This window comes from Leiobunum rupestre, chromosome 8, assembly GCF_980474605.1.
Source record: "Leiobunum rupestre chromosome 8, qqLeiRupe1.1.hap1, whole genome shotgun sequence".
Taxonomy (NCBI): Eukaryota; Metazoa; Arthropoda; class Arachnida; order Opiliones; family Sclerosomatidae; genus Leiobunum; species Leiobunum rupestre.
Genome location: NC_143391.1, coordinates 8,388,804 through 8,412,884, shown reverse-complemented (window position 1 = coordinate 8,412,884; position 24,081 = coordinate 8,388,804). Strand labels below are relative to the sequence as shown.

Sequence of the window (24,081 nt, the reverse complement as noted above, 5' to 3'; positions counted from 1 at the left end):
AGGAGAAATTGCAGAAGTAATTGCAAACCCCAACTCTAACCATGCACAAAATACATCAAACAACGTGTCCAATTTAAAATAAATGGGCTTACACGCGTTGAATAACTTGGATATTAGTCTAGATAAAGATTGCCTTCCAGTTCAGCCTAAACTAAATCCTTTTCCTAAAAGATTAATTGGCGGTAAAAATCGAGGTTTCAATTCTTCTTGGTATGACAAATATCAAATGATTGAATATTCAGTTGCAAAGGATGCAGTGTATTGTTTTTGTTGCCATCATTTTTTAGGCAGTAGAAACACTGCATTTCTAAAGGGATTTTCGGATTGTAAAAACATGGGGACACAATTCGAAGAACACTTCACTTCCAACAAATCTTCTCACCAACTAGCCTACAAAATGTACTTATAGACTACATGGAATCCAAATCCCGTGGATCAATAGTTTGCCAGGTTAACGACCACCATAGACTAGACGTTATTAGAAACAGAGAGGTCCTATCTACACACGTGGAAGTGATTATTTTATGTGCCCAACAAGATTTAGCACTTCAGGGGAACACTTACACATCCGCCGACAATATTGGGAATAGGGGAAACTTTATTGCAATATTAGATATTTAAAAAAAAATGTCATGATTTAAAAGCAAGTTTAGTGAGAAAAATTATTGTTCAAGAGGTCAACTACTATAGGGTAGTTTGGGCGCTTGCCCAACGTGTTTAGCTGCGGGGGTCCGAATTAAAACGTAATAATTAGATTACTTTGAAATTAAAAATTGTAAAAATTATTTTAAGCACTAAACAAGAGGCTGTTTTACACATCAATATTAATTTAATAAGTTAAAACACAACAATAAAACAGTTCAGCTTGAAATAGCGCGAAACTAGACAATGGCCACTGTAGTCTTCCCCCTTAACAATGGGGGAGACAAGCCTAAATAAGTAGTTGATGAATTTGGGTAAAGAGGACGATAATCGTAGGGTGGAATTCTTCGATTAAAAGTAAAGTTGGTAATATTTATTTGTAAATAATATACTTAATAATAAAAAATTTATTAATTTAATAATAATAAAACTTTTATTAATTTAATAATAATAACATTTTTATTAATTTAATAATGATAAAATTTTTATTAATTTAATAATAATAACATTTTTATTAATTTAATAATGATAACATTTTTATTAATTTAATAATAATAACATTTTTATTAATTTAATAATGATAACATTTTTATTAATTTAATAATAATAAAATTTTTAAATAATTATATACAATTTGGCTAGTTAAAGAACAACAAAAATTACAAAGGAGTTTTTTATGGGGGCCTCTTAATCACGCAGTGCCTACTCGCGAAAAAATCCTGGCGGGGCTACTGGCCAAGAAGTTATTCTGGATGAACTACATAGTTCACACCAGGGAATGGTGCAAACAAAGCGATTAGCCAGGAGCAAAGTTTGGTGGCCAGAATTGAACACCAACATTGAGGACAGAAATAGAGCACGTTCAAGTTGTCAGCAAAATGCAACCATGCCAAAGGCTGAATACTTGAAGTGGCCCGAGTAGATCCAACCGTGGACTCGTGTCCATATAGACTTTGCCGGACCGGTAAATGGGAAATATTTATTAATATTAGTGGACTTTACCTCGAAATGGATGGAAATCGGAGTCACTTCAACAACCAGTTCAGCCGTAGTCATCACATTCTTACGACAAAATTTGGCACGTTATGGAATTATGAAGACCCTGGTGAGTGATAATGCCACTTGTTTCACAAGTAACGAGTTCCAAATCTTCACGCAGAATAACGGCTTCAAGCATTTGACCATTGCACCGTATCACCCTGCTTCAAATGGTCAGACTGAAAGGGTGGTGCGTACCGTGAAGACATCATTAAAAAAAATAGATGGTACTTCTAACTCTGCCATTGATGTCATTGAAGAAGGTTTAAAAAAATTATCAAATGGATCTCTAGACGTAAGACTAGCAAGATTTCTCATAAACTATCGCCGCACTCCGCAAATTAGTGGTCAATCTCCAGCGGAAATCATGTTTGGAAGAGAAATCCGCACAGTGGCGGCCTAAGGGGGGGCGTCACCAAGTCGATCACCGAGTCGCAATCCTATCTTATTACCACGACAAGACTCGAGACCAGAGCAACAGCCTACCACAAGCATCTCTATTCCTAGTGTAGCCACATCATCAGAAGGAGCCCGATCAAGGATACTTATTAGACAAGATTTCGAGTAGACACAGACCACACGTACGAAGATCCAGTCGAAGACGTAAATCAATTAAAAGACTTAATTTATGAACTGAAATGTTTAATCGTTAATATACACTATAATCAGTCTATTTAAAAAAGAGGTGATGTTATGAACTATAATAGCCAGGGGGCGCCACTGGGTGGGGAAGCTGAGGGAGCTCTAGTTTTATGACCACCTAGACAGTGGTCTACCGGCTTCCAACATGTTCGGTACTCTTACTTAAAACTTCATATGTAAAAATCATCATCATCATGGAAATAAATCTTATAGCTTCAATAGAGAGTGTTTAATTAACAAGAACAAACACATCAGATTGATTAAATCTAGATTACATTTTTTAATCTTGATTACCCTGATTTAATGACGATCACCCTGATTTAATCACGATTACCCTGATTTAATCATTTTACTATGATTAAGACGCAGCCAAAATGGAAGTGACCTGCCCCTCGGAAAAATCTAATCGACGAATGTCATTCCTTGATTAAAATGCCTTTAAAAAAATCCATTGCAGGGGAAACTTTTAGAAATCATGTCAAAATTTAAAAACAATCGTTAAAAGTCAGAAAATTTTTAAAATAAACATTATAGATGGGGCCTCTAAATCAGGCTGGGCCTATGTGCAGAAAATTCTTGGCGGGGCTACTGAGGAAAACCAGGTACGACGCCCTAGTGAGTCTTTGCGGCAACATGCATAAAAATAACTATTATAAACATTAAACATTAGCTAGTTATTTTCGAATTTAAAACATGTGTTTTCGCTGGTAAGAACAACCATCTGAAAGTCTGAAACTTTACTACTACTATAACTAACAAAGTGACTTTATCAACTTATATACAGGGTGATTCAATAGTCAGTACAGAAATTTCTGGTGGTTGTAGGGGATGAGAAGTATGCAGGTTTTTGTCGCGTTTCTCTGCGACGAGTTTAAAGAGCGCTAGAGGGCTTCAAAGTTTGACCTACTACCCCCTGGAAGAAGGCTGCTGCAAGCACGGACCCACGAAGCAGGAAAAAAACTATTTTAGGGCTTATTACCTGCCCATTCGAAACTATCACTAGCACTAGCCACGCGCGTAACTCCCACTCAGCGGGAGGAGAAGTGACAGCCGCGTAATGCAAACTATGCGTTTTTGATTACGAGCTTACACCCTGGTATTATACAATGGGTATTATACTTTTTAAATGGAGTAAATATAAACCCATAAAATATGTGCATTAGTTGATTTTCACAAGTTTGAAATTTTTCAGCAATTTCTCTATTAATTCGGCTACGGAAAATTTACCAATATGAAAAAATAGGGCCCCCAGTTTTAATAAATTTGGAGCCCCCTCTAGGTTTCCACGTAGGCACGTGCCTACTCGTGCCTATTGCTGGCGGCGCCACTGTACGTCAGTGAAAAGGACGCTTTTATGAAACCAGACATCTTGTTCTGAACGCTCCAAGAACCACCGTGTAAAAGTCCACTCGCAATAGCCAATCTGCCGGATTTAACTCTGTCTGTGAAAAGGGTACTGAAGATTTTCGTTGATGACCCGCCAAACGGACGAATGATTGGCTCTTATTTTAGGTCCTACAACACGTACGTGTACTTGTTGATGGGTTGCACGATTTTTAAAAACCTTGCTGCTTCTTTTGTTCTTCCGCCTTGCTTTGAGAAAGCATTCCTTCCTTTCTTCCTTCATCCGTCCGAGATTGGAACTCTCTCCCGGAATATTTTAAAATATCCCTCTCAGTTCCCAGTTCCGTAACTTTCTGTTTTTCTAGATATCTTGTTACTTTGTATAATTAATTCTTGTAATTAATTCTTGTAATTATTTTGTATCATTCTGTAATTTTGCTATTAACTGTCTTTAACACTTTGTTGGGCAAAATAAAGAACTAGAGAATTTGGTTTTATGCATGTATTGTTTATTTATAACATTTTTACCTCTCCGAGGGGACTTTGTACCCTAGGAGGGGTTATACAACCACCGTGTCTGTCTGTGGGTCTGTCTGTCAGGCCTGCGAACGCGTTCGCATTTTCGGGGCAAAGTGTAATCACTGCGTACGCAGTTTCTTAGAATCAGGGAAAAGGTTTTTCCAAAAGCGCCCTCTTTTTGTCATTGGGTGTAGTATAATTTTTTAATCGGCCGGATACGAACCCGAGCCCCCTTGAACGACAGGTGAGCGTTCTACCGCAGAACCACGTATACAATTACGCTTCACTGAAAATTAAAAACTCTTCCGAGGAGAGGTATATTTTGGCTTGCCAACTTGTTTAAAAAGTGTAATAGCAGATAAAATGGTTATTTCCAGTCCAAAAATATGACGTCTGCTAAAAGAAAATGACTCATAATATCGTCTGCGACGTCTGGTTACTCTGGTAACCTTGTGATTTGAGAAAATTGCATAACCATTCGTGGGGTGTTATGTTATGTTCTGAATCTGATTGCTTTTAAACTCAATTTATATTTTATCTGTACTTTAATTAACGGTTAAACTGTAAGTAATATTAATTAAGTATGATCAATTTATAAAATTGAAATTATGAATTAGATTAATAGGCTCTAATAATAGTAATATCGATTTTTGTGAGGCCTTTGCTATTGTAAATCAAGAATATTAAAAATTTATTGGCTAAGAAATTACGTTTTCGTAATAATTAGCTTACGAAATAGTCATTCAAGGTGATATATAATTTTGCTAATTATAAACTTGTTCAATTAAGGAAATCCTGAATATATGTTTTTATAAGATTAATTAAAAGAAATATAAAATGTCACTCTTCATTAAAAACATAGGTGTTGTCTTTGCAAACATGATATGGAAATTTCCCATGACTTGAACATGTGCTCAAATACTTGTAAAAGCAAGGGATAGCTGTATAAGACCTGCATTAAACAAAGAAGGCCTTGTTATTTTATAGAAGGACTTGCTAGTTTTATACTTGAAATGAGGAATTAAGGTTGGAGGAATTATATCTTCAACTCGAGTTAAACAGGGGTGATAGGAAATGAGACACAATGAGAGTAATACAATATAAATCACCGTTTTATATTTATGAAAGCCATCTTTATTGAAAGCTATGTCTAAAAATATCAAGAATATAATAAATAAATTGTTTGGTTATTTTTCAGAACTAAAAGGAGTAGTGGAATGTCTTTGTCATCAATGGAAAGTATCCTTTTCAAAAAGTTATGAAATTAAAAATGATAGAAACTACTATTAAAATATATAAAAATTCTTAAACTTCTTCTCAGAAAACTTGTTTAATTTAAAATTTGCGGCCAAGGAATTGGAGAGAAATTCCAAAAAATGTGAAAAAGAAGAAAAAGTTGAAAAATTAAAACTTAAAAAAGTATGGAAACTTTGTGCTACGGGTCAATTTCTTGGAATAACATTTATAATAAATGATTTTATATCTAAATTAAGGCCATACAGAAAAATAATATGGAAGGGGCAAAAATTCATGCAGAAAATGCTATCAGACAGAAGAATCAGGCTCTTAATTACTTAAGAATGGCTTCGAGAATAGATGCGGTAGCCTCTAGAGTTCAGACAGCAGTTACCATGAAAAAAGTTACACAATCTATGGCTGGCGTAGTGAAAGCCATGGATTCTGCCATGAAAAGCATGAATTTGGAAAAGGTAAAGGAGAAAATCTATAGTAGTTGGCTAAGTAATGTGTCTTTACGTTGTTCATATTTATTTCACAGATTTCTGCATTAATGGACAAGTTTGAGAAGCAATTTGAGGATTTAGATGTTCAGTCATCCTACATGGAGAATGCCATGAGTTCCACTACCACCATCACTGTACCACAAAATGATGTTGATAACCTTATGCAGCAAGTGGCTGATGAGGCCGGTTTGGAATTGAACATGGAATTGCCAACGGGTGGTACTGGATCTCTCTCTACTATGACCACAGCATCTACAGAACAGGTCCGTAACTTATTTTCCTTTTAAGCCTTCATGCATCTGATATTGAAATGAGCGAAGTAGCTAATTTTTAGGAGATAAGATTTTGGAGAATCTCCTCAATTTCCCATCGTAAATTAGCTATAATTAGGAGTAAAATTTATTGACAATATGGGTGTTACGCAAATTTCCCTTAATTAGAATTACAATTTATTTGGAATATGGAATTACATATATTTGGTGATAAAGTACGTTTTTCTTTTTGTACTCCAAAAATCCAAAGATGTCTTTTGTTTGATCGAAATAGTAGCCATTACCAAATGGCATTTATTTACCATAAGTAGCGTAATATCCATAAGTATGATAATTAGATTACACAATCAAGGTTTAGTTCAGCACAGAGAACCCCCTAGTGTCTAAATATGCCCAAGGTGAAATATACTACTATCATAAGAAATATAATAACTATAAGTATGACAAATAGCCTAGACTATCATCAAACTGATTTTCAGTTATTGCTCAATCCAGGTTTCGTTCAGCACAGAGCCCACCGAAATATGGGTAAAATATGCCCAAATAGAAATATACTAATGCCAAGAACGATAATATACTACTCAGTTCAGTTAGGAGTCCAAGTCGAAGCTGGGCAGGAATGTCAGTGTTGAAAATAGATCTGGTTAGAAATTAGCATTGAAACAATAGGAAGTGTCATACTTATAATTATTATGTTACTTATGTTACTACTTAGGATGATAACATGCTACTGAGCTTGGTTGTTAGTCCAAGCTGGAGCTGAGCCAGTGTCAGTGTGGAAATTAAGTGGGGGGGTTGAAAGTATACTTATACTTTCATTTGTGAACCACCAAATAAAAAAAAAAGTTATATAACGTCGTATTTCAATAACTACCAATTTTATTTTCGTGCCAAATTGATAAATGTTATTTTTGGGTAGAGACAAAAACATGTATTTAATTTTTTTAAAAAGTTACAACATTTATCAGTGGCTGAGTTGGAATGACGCGTTCTGCGAACTTACGAATTTCTCTTTACCGTAATACGTTCTTGCTTTAGCTCACAGATGGCAGTTGTGCCTCGTTTATCGTCAGTAGTGCTGCAAAATTCTAAAAAACAATCCCTTTGGGAATAAGTACCATTGCACCATTGGGGTGATTTAATCAAGCCTAATTTACGTTTCTTGGAAAGTGTGCTTAAGCTTTTAGATCTTTGATGCTTGGCAACTTGAAAACTAAAATTTAGTCTAAAAATAATTTTGTCTTTAGGATGAGTTGACTGCCAGATTGGCCAAATTACGACAGTAGTCGTAATTGCTATATACATCGGAAATTCAAAAGATATTTTTATTACAAGAGTTAACAAATAGCATTAAACAAACTGTATTAAATTTTGTAAATATTTTATGTGTAATATTATTATTAAATAAAATGTAATAAAAACTTTTTAAAATATTTTTGGTCCGCCCAACCTATGAGCCTTTAAGGCGAAAGTAAGTGGTTTTGTGTTTCTGGGAAAATATAAGAGATGGCGCTGAAACACGTTTCTTGCTGGTGTTATAAAAATATTTTTATTTCAATTTCACATTAAACTTCTTGTACTGTTAAAGTTGAAAGCAGCGTGCGTGCTTTTAAAAAAGGTACTCGCGCTGAAATATTAGATCGTGGAATAAACTGATACTTTAGTTCCTTACTATTTTTTAAGAAAGTAGCTCACCAAGAACGTAGCGACTTCTCACGTCAGTTAGGCTACCTACACAAAAATACGGTTTTAATTGAATGTAAAATTAGTTCCTTGGGCTAGCGGTGCCATTTTCAATCGTAAACAAGATTTATGTCAAACCTATGGAGAGCAGTTTTAATTTTAAAAATCGCTCCACTAGTTAAGATTTTTTCAAGGCCGCCAGTTTCCAAATACTATATTTTGTAAAATATTTATAATAAAATATTAAAAAGAAATTCGAATATAAATCTTCAATCATTGACTAGGTAAGGTTTCTAACAAAATTATGCAAAAAACTGAGGTTTAATATCTTAATTATTGTAGAATTAGGGAGTGTCGTAAGAACGTCTTATTTCTAGAGTTATTGCTGACTTCTCCCTTAAAATTAAAAGGTTTCTATAAATTTCGGCCTACTTCTAATAATGACAAAACCTACTTTTATTATAGATGTTATAATCGAAACATACTTTAACTATAGATCTCATAATCGAAATATACTTTTATTATTGATTTTATTTTTATTAAGTGTCATATATTTACAATAAGATTTACATTTTTTTATTGCGAAAAAGTTAACATTTTTACCGTATTTTTTTAATATATTATCACAAAACCAAGACGTAAAGCTTGAGATGAAAAATAAGAAAGGCTAACGATCTAGTATAGCAACCCTAACCCTTTACTATCAAACCTTAAAATAAAAAATATACACAATAATCAGACTAGAACTGGAGAGGCTAATCAGTTAAAATTTTACCTCTCTGTATCAATAAAAATATATACAGGAGACTTACAGAAGACAAATTATTAAGTGCTTTTTTTGCTACGGTTTCGTTGGGGCATAAATTTATAACTATTTCACATAAGTGTGTCACTTATATTCTGTTTGTGAAATGTTTTTTGGTGGACTCCGAACTAAGTCAATAGCGTTAGCGCAGGGGTCCGCCGAGGCCTACGACAAGAGGGGTATATCTCTTTAGGTGTGACGTCAATTCTACTTATCCACGCAGTAATGAATTCGACAATTTGACATACTTATGGAATGTTATTATAGACTTATGGTTGGGGTTGACGGAGTTTTTCAGTACATTTGGCTTTACATAATTAGGGATTTACAAGCTAGAGTGTATTTATAAAAGTTTGTTAATGGATAAGAATGAAATTATCCTAATATCGACTAACTCGATTCCAGCGAGGGCACGTTTCTACATTCCATTCCTTCGAAAAGATTTTGTTTTGATGAACGTTAAATAGCTCCCAGACCGAAGAACAACAGTCGCGGTATTTGACCCGTGATTGCCGTGCAAAGAAAGCGGTATATTTTTGTTTGAAACACGAACCAAGGGACACTCTATTTCAAGACACGTATAATCGTATATAAATGAGTTTTGGTCTCAATAACGAAGAGGTAGAATAAATCCAAATATTAGATTTGTTTACGTGTTGTTTATACCTCCCGTTTTGGTATTTCGCGTGCTTATTTTCTATTTCGTGAAATATAATGTCCCTGGTTGATGCCTTTCGCGTACTCGGACACTAACTGAGATCTAATAAAATAATAATTACACTTGAATATACAATTATTGCTGAAGGTACAATTGGTCGTAGGTATAATAATTACAAAGTGCATTATTTCGCTTTATTACATGGTTATTAGTTTTTAGAAAGCGAAATACGTATTCTGAATTAGTCGGGTCGAATCAAATTCTTCCTAGGGTATTTATTTGCCGCGTGTTTCCAATCTTACTGTTTTAAGTTCGTATAATCGTGTCTATAGCAAATTAGAATTTTGCGCCTTTTTTCAATCGAGTTTATATTTAGAGTTGAACAAATCGAACGGCTTTCTTTCCAAACTAAGGCACCTGGAAGTCTTTAAGTACGAGATATCTGTAAAGACACAAATTAGAAACACATAAATCTAAGAAATTACGGTAACATGTTAACTCAAATAATGTGTATTATCATAAGCCTATCAACCCTAAGTTTGAATCGAAAGGCAGTGTTGGTTCAAGCAAACGACTGGCGAAAGTACAGCGCTAAATCCAACCTGTGGCGGAAAAGAGAAACGTAACGCGTCCCGCAATGCATGATGCCAGCTGCTTTGGTAAGAGAGAGGTGCGTAGAGAGAGAAAGGGGGAAGGAAGAAGCTTCAATTTATCTCTACCAGGTGCCGATACTATTGCCTGATTTCTTCTTTTTCGCCCGTCCAGTGGTGGTACAAAGGGCGCTATGCGCATTTCAAACTTAGAGGCTTATGGTATTATATTAAGGGAGAAGGACTATTTAGTAATATCACATAATATTTCACCCGACTATCACTAGATCGATACACATATGAGAACGGTGAAGATCTTTCCACCGGCGGAACGCCATTAAAGGTTCGATTGCTATATACGCGAAATCCTCTTAGATGGCGCCACCAATCTGAAACGTACAATTTTGAAATTATCTAAACAGTGGAAAATGTTTTTTCTTACTCCTTTTCAGATCGAATTTTTCATGAGTTGATAACATTTGCTTATAACCCTTCGCTTAAAATACTTTCAAAAGTTAGCTAGTCTAATCAATGACTAATAATTTATTCATTTCCCAACAAAACGTTTAAACTCATCCTATATTATGCTATAATTAAATCGAACCTTTAAAAGTTTGTTTCCCAATAAGCTTTTTTTTCCGAATCGGTCTATTTGTGACCGTCAATTGTTTCGCGTAAGGATCAAGTGTGCCGCAAGTTATGACAAATAGGGTAATGGAATTTTCAATTTGAGAAACCCAGTGACGTCATTTATGGATGTTAGCCAGAAAATATATATCTGCCAACGAGCCAATACGCGGGTTAAGCCACCCCGTCCAAAACGTGAACGGGGAACTTGTAGGGATTTAGATTGTACATAACAAAACGTGTGGGATTGTAGAGGTATATTTTTATACACGCGGGCACGGTGTTTTTCCTACACGTTCATCCTACGCGTTTAATAGCGCGTGCTTAACCCATCTAATAGCTCTATAAATAGACACGGGACGGAGCCGCTGGTCTCTGGTATGACTATACCTGGGCTTCCCTCTCCCCCCGTCTCCCGAACGAAGAGGCGACCGCGCCTGCAAAGGTAAGGCCGTTTAATTGGGGACAAAATCAAATAAGTTAAAACTAAATACGGCCAAGCGCTCGTCATACGAACTACCGGCAATTTGGGACTGACCAGACCTCGGGGGGGGGGGGGTTAGGGGATAAAATATAGATTTGCGAAAGACCGGCTGGACGAGGTTCTTGACCCTTTCGCGCGCATTGCTACTTCCTGTGTTTACGGATTGAGATTGTTACCGAAAAAGTTTGTTAACACACGGCGCCGACTTCCCGATCGAATTCGAAAGAATCCGCGGCGTTCGTTCTTACCTTTTATGTCAGTTTACATTTTAGACTCCTTTTTTATTCTAGTAAATAGTAATTTTATTGATTAGCCGTCAAGCAGAGAGACAGGGCCACCAACGCCATCGAAGCGACGAATCCGCCGACGGAGTTACTTCCATTTTTCTTGGTGCTGCCCGCAGCCTGAAATCGGAAAAAAAGAACGTGCTTAGAGAATGCGCCGAAAAAGGGCCCGTTTCAAGTTGAAAGTGTTTATTATGGTCGGATAACTTCGAGGGGGTAATGGTGGGGGACGAAGGTTACGGATAATCATCATAATTATCCCCGATCTAATTTTAAGCGGGCCAAAGGTTAGGAATTTTCTGCTCGCTTGGACCCGCATTTCTTCATAGGCGTCGCCCCTTAAGCCACTCGAGCAAATTAGGCGACGCGCCGTTGTGTGTCACAGTCATGTGCAAAATGCGGGCATGCTATCGCGATTTTACCCCCTTTTCTACCCCTTTTACGATATACGATATAACGTCAGGTGATTGGGTCGAAGGTGGTTCGGGTCGCGGTTGTCAATTTGGGGGTAACTCGAAACTCTATCGTGGTTTAAATCTATATTGATAAATTGACAGTTTATAGTGCAAAGTGTGCGTGGGGAAAGTGAAAAGTTTAGAGTTCTTTTATTCCAAATTAAGGTCGGGGTCATAGTTGTCTTTAGGGTGACCCCTTTCTTTCTTTTGAAATACTCTTTTCTTTCGACTAAATCGCGTTTTAGACCAGTAGGTATTTGACCAGTTTGACGTTTAGCGGAGAGCTTCCTAAGTGGTACGCTCTTTGTCTTTTTGGTAATCAAATTTAACCTTGACCATTACGGCCGTCATTTCTTCGCCAGTGTTAAAAGAGGAGGGAGCGAGAGAGTGGCACGCTATTCGGCTTGGTCGTGACTCCTAATTAGGTTGAGCCGAGCAATTTTGAGCGCGTTTAGGAGTATCTGTAAATGAAAATCAAAAATGCACGAATCCGAGATAAAATTCAACAAATGCGAGTCGCCATTGTTGTATTCGCCAACTGACGAATCTTTGTCTATTAATTTATCGAACTAGCTGGGCCAAAAACATCTGTTCGCGAGTCTCGTACGATACCAGAAAAGAACGTCTACAACGAAGTTGGCGGCGATGTGACGAGCAGGTGCGAGGATGAGCTGGAAGTGGGTCCACACGACTCCGCCGCTAATCGGTAACGAACTAGGACAAATGCCAACAAAATCTCGCCATTACCCAACCACTACCGTCGTCCGTACGGATAGAAGGGGGAAAATAGGAGAGCGAATTTGTCAGCGATGATGGCGATCTTTATTGGGCGTGCACTCGCGGTTCCAAAGTGATTATATAGCTAAAAGATTAGGAGACCTTTTCTCTCGCTCTCACTTGACGTATCATACGGATCGAAAACGCGTTTTCGATCGCACATAAAAAGGGTTGGGTTATTAAAGGGGGGGGGGACGATTTTGATGAATGCGCGGTTGGAGTACGCGGTACAGGGTGGATCGTTGCTCCTGAAGCTTCTACCGTACGCTAACCTTTAGGGTTTAGGCATACCTGAAAGGTGTTTCAAACCACGGTCACAGTAGACAATAAAAACGCCGTTTAAATTGGTTTGAATATCAGTTTTTGGGTAATAAAATTTAAATACACTCGGCATAAAACTCGGCTCCAAGCGTGTACCGTTTCGTATTGTAGAAGTTCCAGTTAGGTTTATAGGTAACTAAATCCACTACTTTACTGTTAAACTGAATTATCTTGAAATCCGGAAGCGGTGAAATTGAATGGTATATTCTCATTTATATTGTCGGAAGGGTTAGTGTTAAAAGGTTTATATTCTGTCTGGGTTTTTGAAGGGACTGTTTGATTTGATCGACTGGGTTGTCTGTCTCAGCCGTGTACGGATGACAAGTCGATATTGATGACTTTTCGTTCAGTTCGCTTAAGCTACCCTTGTTTATCGAGAGAATGTTGGTTTTGAAAAGCGTGTCCGTGTATTGAAAAGCATTTTTTTCTTATCCCGGTACGCGATTGGGGTCTAACCTGTATCTATAAAAGTATTTATTTGACCATTAGCCCGTACCTTCCTTTCTCGAAGGTATACCCTTTCGGTGTACGTTTCTCCTATTTATCGAGCCGTCTGAGAGGAAACCTTGCCGTATTTTTATTTTCCGGACACTATTCGGGCGATCTTGAAAAAGAGGTAGTTTCTGACGGGACGGTCGAGGGCCGATGTCGCCAATCTCACCCGCTGGTGCCCCACATTTCGTTCTCAATTTAAGGTCAGCCGGGAGTTTTCTATTTTGAACGCGCTAATATGAAACCGAAGAATAGGCTTGGTCTCGTATCGGTGTATACTTACAATTTGTTAGATTAATGGCCTACACTATGGGATGCTCTTTAATTTAAAAGTCATTAATTATTTCCGCTTGGAAAACATTATTCTTCTCGGCCCCATAAACTCGCTTTTAATAAATGGACGATATCCCTCTAAATTTCCGGGGATAGTCGATAATATACCCTTTGAATAATTAATTCGATTATAGATTATTACGTAGATTTTGTCAGTCTTTCGACGACGCCTAAGCTACAAAATATTTGACAGATAATTACTTAATCAACTAGATTTGTTTTATCCAGTGACGCGTATACCGTCAAACTCGGACAGTATCGTTGGTCAAAAAAGAAACTTTCTAGAGCTATTTATAAGTAATACTATAGTGAACAGGTATTTGAACGTAACACTTACAACGGGCTCGGAAATCGCGGAGGCAGTGTCTGTACTGTTTGAATTCGTGGGATGCTGTTCGGGTTCCTTTTTGCTGGTGGTCTCGCCTTCTTTGGTTGGCGTTTCAACTTCCTTCGCTGCCGTTTCAACTTCCTTGGCTGGCGTTTCAGCTTCCTTGGCTGGCGTTTCAGCTTCCTTGGCTGGCATTTCAGCTTCCTTGGCTGGCATTTCAGCTTCCTTGGCTGGCATTTCAGCTTCCTTGGCTGGCATTTCAGCTTCCTTGGCTGGCATTTCAGCTTCCTTGGCTGGCATTTCAGCTTCCTTGGCTGGCGTTTCAGCTTTCGTAGCTGTCGTCTGGGCATCCTTCGCTGGCATTTCGTCTTCCTTCGCGGGGGGTTCGGGTTCCTTCATGGTTGCAGTCTCGACCGGTTTCGCATTGATGACAACCACCGAAGACGTCTCTACCGAGTATTGGGTCGCCGGTTTGATCTCTTCGACTTTGTCAACCATGCCAGTCATCGATACGGAGGTTTCGCTGCTGGATTGTACAGCTGGTTCCTCATTTTGTACCGCCATTTCCGACCCTGAACTTCCGGCTTGGTCCGAAGAAGCTTGTTCCGCCCCTGTCTGTCCAGAATTGGAAGGCATTTCGTCCGCTCCGGATGCTGGAGCGTCTTTCGGCATTTCCGTTGTCACTTTGTTATCGTCGGAGTTGACTTCTGCAGCTGCTGCCGCATCCACGTTCGTCGCGCCAGCGTCTGACATCGTACCACTATCCGCCTTCGTCGGAAAAGAAAACCAAATAAATAATTTTAAAAAATACGCCATATCCCATTGTTACCCTGAGAGGTTGCGTGTTATAAAGGAAATTTATTTACTTATATCAATAAGTACTATACCACTTACAAGATTGTTAGTTTATCGTGAATTTCACATAAGTGTGTTAGTTTTTATTTTTTTCTGAGAGCAATTTTTTTTATAATAATCAGCCCAGGCTAATACCCAAGACACCCCCTTAGGCTAAGTCATCAAGCGACTTTTAAAGAAATTATTTTAGGTGGCCGAGTTACAACGCGTAGGAGGGTGGGGGCTAGCCCTTCATGCCACGCGAGCCAAAGCTCCCTACACTAACTATTACCGTTAACCTCAACAAGTTTTATGAACGACCACACATTTATAGTGGACTTCAGACTAACATTGTAAGTCATTAGGCCTAATACGTGCTCTTTGCCTCGTCGTCATAATGAACTTGTGCAGGAAGCCGTGCCGAGGAGTTGGACCGGCGCGGGATCATTTTTTTTAAGTCGCGTATTTTTATCGCTAGAGGCGCTGATGGTTTTGGGTATGACGTCAATTCTACGTTACTCCACAAATAGCTATAGGCCTAAGGTGGTACCTTGGGTATTAGCCTAGCTGATTGTAACGCCTTTTTTTCGACAAACTGACACACTTACGTAAGATATATATACTTATGGTGCCAAAGCAAAGATGATATTATCGTAATTTTATGGTAACGGGATACTATGATTAGTAGCAGTGAGCTCAGTTTCGCTTATGCCATTCCATTATTTCCACATAAATTGACTATCTACTACACGTGAATAAAATGGTGACCCCCCTCGACCGCGAGAAAAAAAAATTCAATGTGGCGAAAGTTTATTTTGCATGACTCAAAATTGTATTTTCTCGCCATAATAGAAACTTGAAACCCGAGAATAATGCGCTTATTTTTCCTTTCTATTTAAACTTCCAGGGTGTGGTCTCTGCGACTGTAATAGTATATTATTTAAATATATTACGCCTTTTACAAAAACTTACCATCGCCAAGGATTTATCTTATCGGAGATGTGGGCAGTTTTTTTGTTAAAGATATTATATATTCGTTGTGTGGCTTACGCGTAAATTTAAAAGCAACCTCATTAAAAACAATGTTAATTAGAGTACGATATTATATTAAAGGGGACCGTTTTTGCGTTAGGAGGCAGCGCCGAGAATTTTATTTTTACTCAGGGCTCATAGCGGCGTGTGGGAAGAGGAATACACTGGTCTCATTATGATTTATATCTAAACGTATTGTTTATTGTTCATCCCGCTGAGATATATCTTTAAATAAACAAGTTTCGGTGTCGGGTCGAGTATGGTTCATCGCTATTCGCCCTCGTTGCGAGTCTGCCGTCCCCGCACTTATTTATTTTTATGATTTATATTATTCCGGGTTGTTGTATATCGGACGAAATAAATTTTAGCAAAAACTGTAGAGAACGAAACGGAAAGCAGAAAAGTTTAGAAATGCGATAAATTTATTTTTAAATTGATTTTTTTACGGTACAAAATCTTTTACGGTAACCCAAAAATATCGAGAAATTAGAGCGTTTTTCGCCAAAATCAATGATTCGTAACTAAAATGCAATATTTATACGGTGTGTGGAAAATTATTTTATTTTGGTCGATTTCTATAGAATCAATGATCGAATTAACGCGTAATTCGATTTATTTATTTAACAATCTAGTAAATTCTAAATATACTTCCAATTTTAATTTTCGAAGAGGCGTATACTTTTTTTCTGTTCGATTTAAAAATTTCTTAAAATGAGGGTAACTTTTTTTTAAATAAAACTTATCAAACGTGTAGGTTTGGTTTAAGTCTAGTGTCGTATTTTAAAAAAATGATAAAATGATCTCCAAAACTCGCTTTTGCGAGGCAAGGTTTTTAAATGCAGATTTGCCGGTTTTCAAATATATTTTTATAAATATATAAATCTAGGGAATCAAATATAAACACGTATTTCTCTCTTAATGTGAAATTTCAAACTTTTCCCGAAAACCTGCCGATAAGCCTACGTCCAACTATAAAACCCGTTTAAAAAAAAATTAAGGTGTACGTTTTATAACTTTGCCCATTAGCTTTCAACAAACTATAGGCCTATTACTATTATACAGTATTAGCAGAATTTTTTTCCTAACAAAGAACCGTATTTTTTACTCATTATTAAACCCCTTATGGATCGTCTATCAAATTACGTAATTACCGTTTTAATTCAAAAAAATATTTTTTTAATTTATTTAAAAAGAAAAGAAATTACCTGAACTTCCGCGGGAACTTCATCTTGGGCTTCTCTTTTGGCGAAATATTTGGCTTCCGATAAAGCCAAAAGTAGACATAAAGAACCGAACAAAATCAAGAATTTCATATTTGCTTCCTAACTTAGTTTGCACGTCCGTTTTCGTAATTTTAATTCCTTAGGTTTTTGCGCGCGAGATTGGATAAATATTAACAGAAGTTAAACAAAATCTGAGAGTGTTTGTAGCGCCAATGACGTGTATTCGAAAAGGGTTTAGTTTCCAACTCTCTCGGATTGTCTGTCTGGTTACACCTGCAGCCGTTGAAAGTCTTCGGCAAAAGCGGTAACTTTCCTATTGGCTGACTGCGAGCGATGACGCTGAGTCGACACACTGGTTCGCGAGGGGGACAACACTACTCTCTGCCAGTGAAATACTGGAATATAAATTTATTCCACAACCAATTATTATATATGAATTTCACCGGGAGATTTTTTTTTACTTTTTCTTCCTCCGAGAATATCGCGTACGTAACGAGGAACGTAAATATTTTTATCTCCAGTGGAGAATTAAAACGAATTTTCCACTCGTTACTTCGGCGTTATATATTGTCCGCTCTCGGTCTTACTCAATGTGGCCGGATAGACGTCTCTTCCGTCTGGAACGGATAAAACTCGGGGGAAAAATACAGTTTTCGCGTATAATACGTATTTCCTACCTACACGTCCTGTCTTCCCGAAATTGATTTCTGCCGTATTTGGCTCAATTTCGGGATTTTTGACCCTTTCGTCGGCGTTGCCGGCCATATTAACCGAAATTATTTGCAGGGCGTCAAACTCTGGGCTGACGCGCCTTTTCCATGATATCGTGGGCAGGACGATCTCTTCTCCCCAAAACTTGATTTTTCTAAATGGGGGATGAAAACCACAAAAAGCGTTATAATTTTCGGGTGTTTAGAGTTTTTTCGGTTTAACCACGAGCCTATCATATCACCAGAAGTAAATGAAGCGAAGTTATCGAAATAGCGCTCAGAATCGGAGGGCGTTTTCCTTATGAAAATGATAAGAAAATCGAGTCAAATAAAAGCTAATTTCCATCGCCGTCTTTTGACGCGATAAATTGCACTTGGGAATTGTTCCCAAAAGGTGTTCCGCGGAACCCTGGGGTTCCGTAAAAGGGTCACAGGGGTTCCGAGAATTCGCAGCGTGGCCATCTTTGTTTGTGTCAAGAGTTTAAGATGAGTAAAAAAAATGAGTTGGGGTTCCGCCAGAATTAGGTGGATAATTTAGGGTTCCATAGCAAAATAAAATTGGGAACCGCTGGTCTAGGCATCCGTTATTAAGTGGTAGCAAACGTATACAATATATATAATAAGTATGACAATTAGCAAAAATGATCACCGAACTGATTCCCACAATTATTGCGCAATCAAGGTTTAGTTATTCGCAGATCCCCCTAGTGGTTAAATATGTTCAAGACGAAATATACTACTACCTAGCGCGATAATATACTACTCAGTTCGGTTGAAAGTGCAAGTCCGAGCTAGGCGAGAGTGTCAGTGTTGAAAAAAAAAACGGTTCTATTAGAAAATTAGCATAAAACCATACTTATTTTTAATATGTTACTTAGGTATATATCTTAGGAGCGAAGTATTCAATTCCCTATCTTGCTAATGTTATTGCTTGAAACATTTACTTTCACAGACTCCAGCTGATTTTGGAAGAAAATATACGTGCGATGTGTAATAAGTAACATAAGACCCCTAAATATGACGCTTGAAGCCTTGCTCATGCATTTTTTCTTACTACGTCCTTTCTTGACCAAAGATTATTCAGTTAAACGACTAGCACTTCTTAACCCCGCAAGTGTAACACTCTTTGCGATTTGAATTTTTCTATAGGTCAAAAGGAGTCAGATTTAAAATTCAGCCAATCATTCTCGGAATATCACGTTCATGGCGCCGCTATTTGGTAATTTTTTTGCGTCACTGTGAAGAAAGGAAGTAGTAAAAAAAATTCCCAATGTCATACTTAGGGATATTATGTTGCTTATGATAGCATTAAGTTTCTAAATATAATTAAGGAATAAGTACAAATCCCTAATCAGTATAAAAAAAATGGGGGGTGTAGTAGTGTATACATCCGAGATTTGGCGGGAAATTCGCGCCTATTGAAAAGATTCTCGAACCTGGGAAAGTGCTTGTAGCAGTGTTGGGAATTTTCGTCAAAGAGCCGCTCAGCTCACTCACCGCTTGTACTAGCTAGCCTAATATCCGCTCACGCTTACGCATTTTTGAGCGGTAAAATCGGCGCTCCTCTCTTTTCACTCTTTTTTTTAGCGTTGAAATTGGCGCTCCTCTCATTTTCGTGTCGCGCTCTTTTAAAAAAACATCTTGGCGCTCAATTTCGCTAATAATAACAAAAGCGCTCATATTGAGAGCAGCGGTGCCAATCACTGCGTACGTTGTTGATTACTTTGTTCATTTTCAATAAAGCTCCTTTTCGTTCAAGATACTGCCGTTTCATTTATTTGTAACAAAACTGCATGCAACTTAGCCACTTAAATTTTAAAAACCAACATGTAAATAACCTCGATTCGTGAAAACGCCAAAAACACGATTTTTAAAAGCGCTTTTTTCGATTTCCGCTCATTTGAAAGTATAATGTCGGTACTCTTTTTTGAGCGGTAAAATAAGCGCTTCTCTCTTTTCACTCTTTTTTGAGCACTGAAATTGACGCTCCTCTCATTTTCGTTTCGCGCTCTTTAAAAAAACATTTTGCCGCTCAATTTCGCTAATAGTAACAAAAGCGCTCACAATGAAAGGAGCGGTGCCCATCACTGGCTTGTAGGCCAAAGCATAATTCGTCTATGGCCTATAGGGCCCCTTTTTTTAATGGTGGTAATTTTGATCACTCTAGAGGTATTCCAACATGGCAAAACCCATCCTATGATCCTCGCAATTTGTGTGGCGCAAGTTTATTAGCTTTCCATTTTTCCAGGCCAGTTCAGTTCAGTTCAGGTCTTTTCCGCTCCTTTTCGCTGTTTTCGGTCCCTTTTGAATCAGGGAGGATCACTAGCGCGGGCGCGTTAGGGGCACAATGGGGCTACGTCCTTCCAGGCTACACTAGGAATAGAGATGCTTGTGGTAGGCTGTTGCTCTGGTCTCGAGTCTTGTCGTGGTAATAAGATAGGATTGCGACTCGGTGATCGACTTGGTGACGATTTGCTACTCCAGCTTGGAGATTCATTGTCAGGACTCAGGATTGGTGGTTGCTGATGACTCTGGATAGGTGGTTGTTGATGACTCTGGATCGGTGGTTGTTGATGACTCTGGATCAGTGGTTGTAATACTGATCTGTACCCTGAATCTGGATTTGGATTCATTTTACTGGCTCCAGTTGATGTCTCAGACACGGTTGGTTTTAATAACTTCTCACTCCTCAGTCTCTATTGGTTCTTTTTTTTCTAATAACACCTCTCCCAATATCAATCCCATACATCATATTTCCGATAGATTTTTTACAGTTCCCTCTATCCAATTTTCTCCCTTACCATAGTTTTTTACAAAGACTTTTTGATTAGCATAAAACTTATAGGTAACATCACTAATTTTTACTAATGCTTTTATCGCTATTATTATTTACTTCTGGCATTTCAATTATAGGTTTATCGATGTTGATATTCTCATTACCTCTCTCCTCTTTAAAGTTCGTTGGATGGACCATGTCAAGTTTGGTGCGGATAACTCAGTGGCGGCTTAAGAGGGCTGGGTCCCCGGGGCGGCGGCAGTGTTTTGTGACACCCCCCAGGACCATGCAGAAGTTTTTCACGGGTCCGTCTTCTTCAAGTTTAATCGTTCTGATTTGCACCCCCCCCTCGAGCTTCTCTGATGGCACCCCCTGCTGCCCTGGTACCCGGGGCGGACCGCCCCCCTTTAGGCCGCCACTGTGCGAATTTCTCTTCCAAACATGATTTCCGCTGGAGATTTACCACTAATTTGCGGAGTGCGGTGATAGTTTATGAGAAATCTTGCTAGTCTTACGTCTAGAGATCCATTTGAGAATTTTTTTAAACCTTCAATGACATCAATGGCAGAGTTAGAAGTACCATCTATTTTTTTTAATGATGTCTTCACGGTACGCACCACCCTTTCAGTCTGACCATTTGAAGCAGGGTGATACGGTGCAATGGTCAAATGCTTGAAGCCGTTATTCTGCGTGAAGATTTGGAACTCGTTACTTGTGAAACAATTAAGTGGCATTATCACTCACCAGGGTCTTCATAATTCCATAACGTGCCAAATTTTGTCGTAAGAATGTGATGATTACGGCTGAACTGGTTGTTGAAGTGACTCCGATTTCCATCCATTTCGAGGTAGAGTCCACTAATATTAATAAATATTTCCCATTTACCGGTCCGGCAAAGTCTATATGGACACGAGTCCACGGTTGGATCTACTCGGGTCACTTCAAGTATTCAGCCTTTGGCATGGTTGCATTTTGCTGACAACTTGAAAGTGCTCTAATTCTGTCCTCAATGTTGGTGTTCAATTCTGGCCACCAAACTTTGCTCCTGGCTAATCGCTTTGTTTGCACCATTCCCTGGTGTGAACTATGCAGTTCATCCAGAATAACTTCTTGGCAAGTTTTCGGTATGACACCCGATCGGTAGCTAATAAGACTCCTTCATGAATAGTCAAGTCATATCTTCTCTTCCAGTATGGCTTGAAATGTTCTTCTAATTTGTTTGGCCACCCTTGTTGAACAAATTTGTAGATTTGCTTAAAAATATGGTCTTTTGCTGTTTCTTCAGCTACTTGTATCGAGTCGAGAGGTCCTTGGTTGAGTTGGCTAATTGCGAAGACATACTCGGATGGTATTGGTGGTGTTATTGGTTTTGATAATAAAGGTAAACGACTTAGTCCATCGGCGTTAGAATGATTTATACCTTTCTTATATCTAATTTCATAGCTGTGCGCTCCTAATGTTAACCATTCTTATTTGCAATATACATCAATAGTTTACCTTCAGCTGTCGACCATTCTTTCCCCAGTCTCTTTGCAGATGACACAAAACTTATCAAAATTCTTAGTACAAACACATCTAACGCCGAGTTACAACAGGATCTCTCTAAAGTTGAATCTTGGCAAAAAATTCCGGTTTATCCTTCAACACCTCAAAATCCAATGTGTCTTGAAAAAGACTATTTGTAATAGCTTAGTAGTCTTGAAAAAGGAAATGCGCGACTTTTGACGGGTTGCGTTATCCTTTGTGGGGTGCTGTGTTTGTTGCTTATCGGTGTAACACAGTGTGTTGTAGCTTCTCACTGACACCACGGCAAACAGGTGTCAGGTGCACCTTTCTGCCTAGCATGTAGTATTTCAGTCGATTCAAAAGATCAAGTTTTTAAGGGAAAAATCTGGAATCGCGGTCATTCATTCTAACCCTCTTGAAATTGGCAAAGAAACCTGTAACAGACGCTAGATCATAGGCGCTACCTCGGAGGAGCTAGCACCGTTACGCCACCTAGACTCGTTTCGGTCGTGAATAGTACAATATTCTTAGGTACCTGAATGCATTCTTGATTTTTATTGTAAAATGTTATTTTCCTTGAATTAGATAAGATTACTATCTATTTTGTTATCTAATCAACTCAAGAAAATTCAAAACCACGGCTGCGCATGCGCAAAAAAACGGGGCATGTAATAATGTATTTAATATAGAACTGATGTGCTCCGTTTTTCGCGCATTACCATTTATAGTTTTGCATTTTCTTTCCGCTAGAGCGCCGTTAGCAAACGTTTTTGCTACGAGTAACGAGACCGAAATATACCTATGCATTAATTAATACATGATGATATGAAATTTGAAACGCATACTATCAAATTCTAACAAATTTTTAGCGTTATGTAAAATACCAAAATATCCTTGTAGACATCTTAGAATACCAACCTAAGCTTAGGTATAAAACTTGCTTAATAATGAATTTTTTCTTTAGGCGCGTGAAAACCCTTACATTGCCCAAGTTTATATTTAGGGCGTTACGGGCCCTATTCGTATATTTTGTACTTTAGAAGATTTTTTTTTAATTTAAACTGTAGGGTAACATTCTAGTTTCTTAACCAAAGTGTTGGGGTTCGGCACTGGTTAAAAAGAAGGGACCCTTGGACAATTGATCCTACCCCCACCCCTCCGACTTTGGTCAAGTAGGGGATTGATTCGGCTAACGCTAAAGGGGTGGGTCCTTGTATTGTCCGCGTTATGGCGTTAGTTTCCAGTACTGTGCTGCGGCGGCGGATATCCGTATGCGCCGCTGCGGCGGATATCCGTATGAGCCGCTGCGGCGGATATCCGTATGAGCCGCTGCGGCCCTTTCTTTCCCACTTTGGGCTGCAGTATGTCCATTATAGTGGGGTGGCGGAGTGGTTAGCACTTTCGCCTCGCAGCAAGAGGAGCCGGGTTCGATCTCAGCTTGTGGCACTGGGTGAAAACTCGGAACAACTACTTCTGCGTTGAGTTTGCAAGTTCTCTCCCCACTAGTTTAAGGGATTTTTCCCCGAGTTCTTCGGTTTCCCCTTCCCATGAAAACTTGTAGAGGTTTACGGTAATAGTTAGTGTAGAGAGCTGTTGGCTCGATCTCGTGGCATGCAGGGCTTGCCACCACCCTCCTACGCATTGTAACCCGGCCACCTGAATTAAGGGCTTCAAAAGTCGCATGATGACTTAGGCCTAAGGTGGTGCTTTGGGTATTAGCCTAGCTGATTATTATTATTATTATTATTATTATTATTATTGTCCGTCTTTTGGTACTTTTACTTCCGGGCGTTAATTCCCGTCCTCTTGTGGCAGGGGCGTAGGAACGTTCTGGAAGTTGGAGGGGGCAAAGAGAAACGAAAAGGGGTCTGGAGAATGGTTTTTAATTTTTAATGGAGTGTAGATGTAAATTGGCGGAAAAATATTGAAATCTAAACACAGTTGAGATTCTATAAACTGTATAT

The 24,081-nt window shown here is 38.4% G+C and overlaps 2 protein-coding genes across 3 annotated transcripts; one reads left to right on the top strand and one right to left on the bottom strand.

Annotated features, from left to right (window-relative positions):
- Positions 1-4,587: 4,587 nt before the first annotated feature.
- Chmp1 (charged multivesicular body protein 1) lies at positions 4,588-7,630 on the top strand. Of its 2 annotated transcripts, none has more exons than XM_090155907.1 (6): positions 4,588-4,620; positions 5,384-5,424; positions 5,507-5,604; positions 5,679-5,894; positions 5,963-6,190; positions 7,447-7,630. In XM_090155907.1, the coding sequence occupies exons 2-6, from the start codon at positions 5,403-5,405 to the stop codon at positions 7,483-7,485; spliced, it is 603 nt and encodes a 200-aa protein (XP_090012033.1). In that variant the 5' UTR covers positions 4,588-4,620; positions 5,384-5,402; the 3' UTR covers positions 7,486-7,630. The 2 variants fall into 2 exon arrangements, with proteins under 2 accessions (XP_090012033.1, XP_090012032.1); XM_090155906.1 differs by lacking the exon at positions 4,588-4,620 and adding an exon at positions 4,649-4,748.
- An 803-nt stretch (positions 7,631-8,433) lies between these two features.
- Positions 8,434-17,504, bottom strand: LOC149932305 (uncharacterized). The gene is made up of 4 exons (XM_090155905.1): positions 17,108-17,504; positions 14,046-14,804; positions 11,295-11,450; positions 8,434-9,787 (listed from the first exon to the last, which is right to left on the bottom strand). The coding sequence occupies exons 1-3, from the start codon at positions 17,213-17,215 to the stop codon at positions 11,349-11,351; spliced, it is 969 nt and encodes a 322-aa protein (XP_090012031.1). The 5' UTR covers positions 17,216-17,504; the 3' UTR covers positions 8,434-9,787; positions 11,295-11,348.
- Positions 17,505-24,081: the final 6,577 nt, after the last annotated feature.

What these genes read in the sequence shown, in the direction of transcription:
- Chmp1 (XM_090155907.1), top strand. Translation starts at nt 5,403, where the DNA reads ATGTCTTTGTCATCAATGGAAA. An exon ending in AAAGCATGAATTTGGAAAAG is followed by an intron (nt 5,895 to 5,962) that starts GTAAAGGAGAAA and finishes TTTATTTCACAG; the next exon opens with ATTTCTGCATTAATGGACAA. An exon ending in CCACAGCATCTACAGAACAG is followed by an intron (nt 6,191 to 7,446) that starts GTCCGTAACTTA and finishes TTTTGTCTTTAG; the next exon opens with GATGAGTTGACTGCCAGATT.
- LOC149932305 (XM_090155905.1), bottom strand. Translation starts at nt 17,215, where the DNA reads ATGAAATTCTTGATTTTGTTCGGTTCTTTATGTCTACTTTTGGCTTTA. An exon ending in AAGTTCCCGCGGAAGTTCAG is followed by an intron (nt 14,805 to 17,107) that starts GTAATTTCTTTT and finishes TTTCCGACGAAG; the next exon opens with GCGGATAGTGGTACGATGTC. An exon ending in CCGCGATTTCCGAGCCCGTT is followed by an intron (nt 11,451 to 14,045) that starts GTAAGTGTTACG and finishes TTCCGATTTCAG; the next exon opens with GCTGCGGGCAGCACCAAGAA.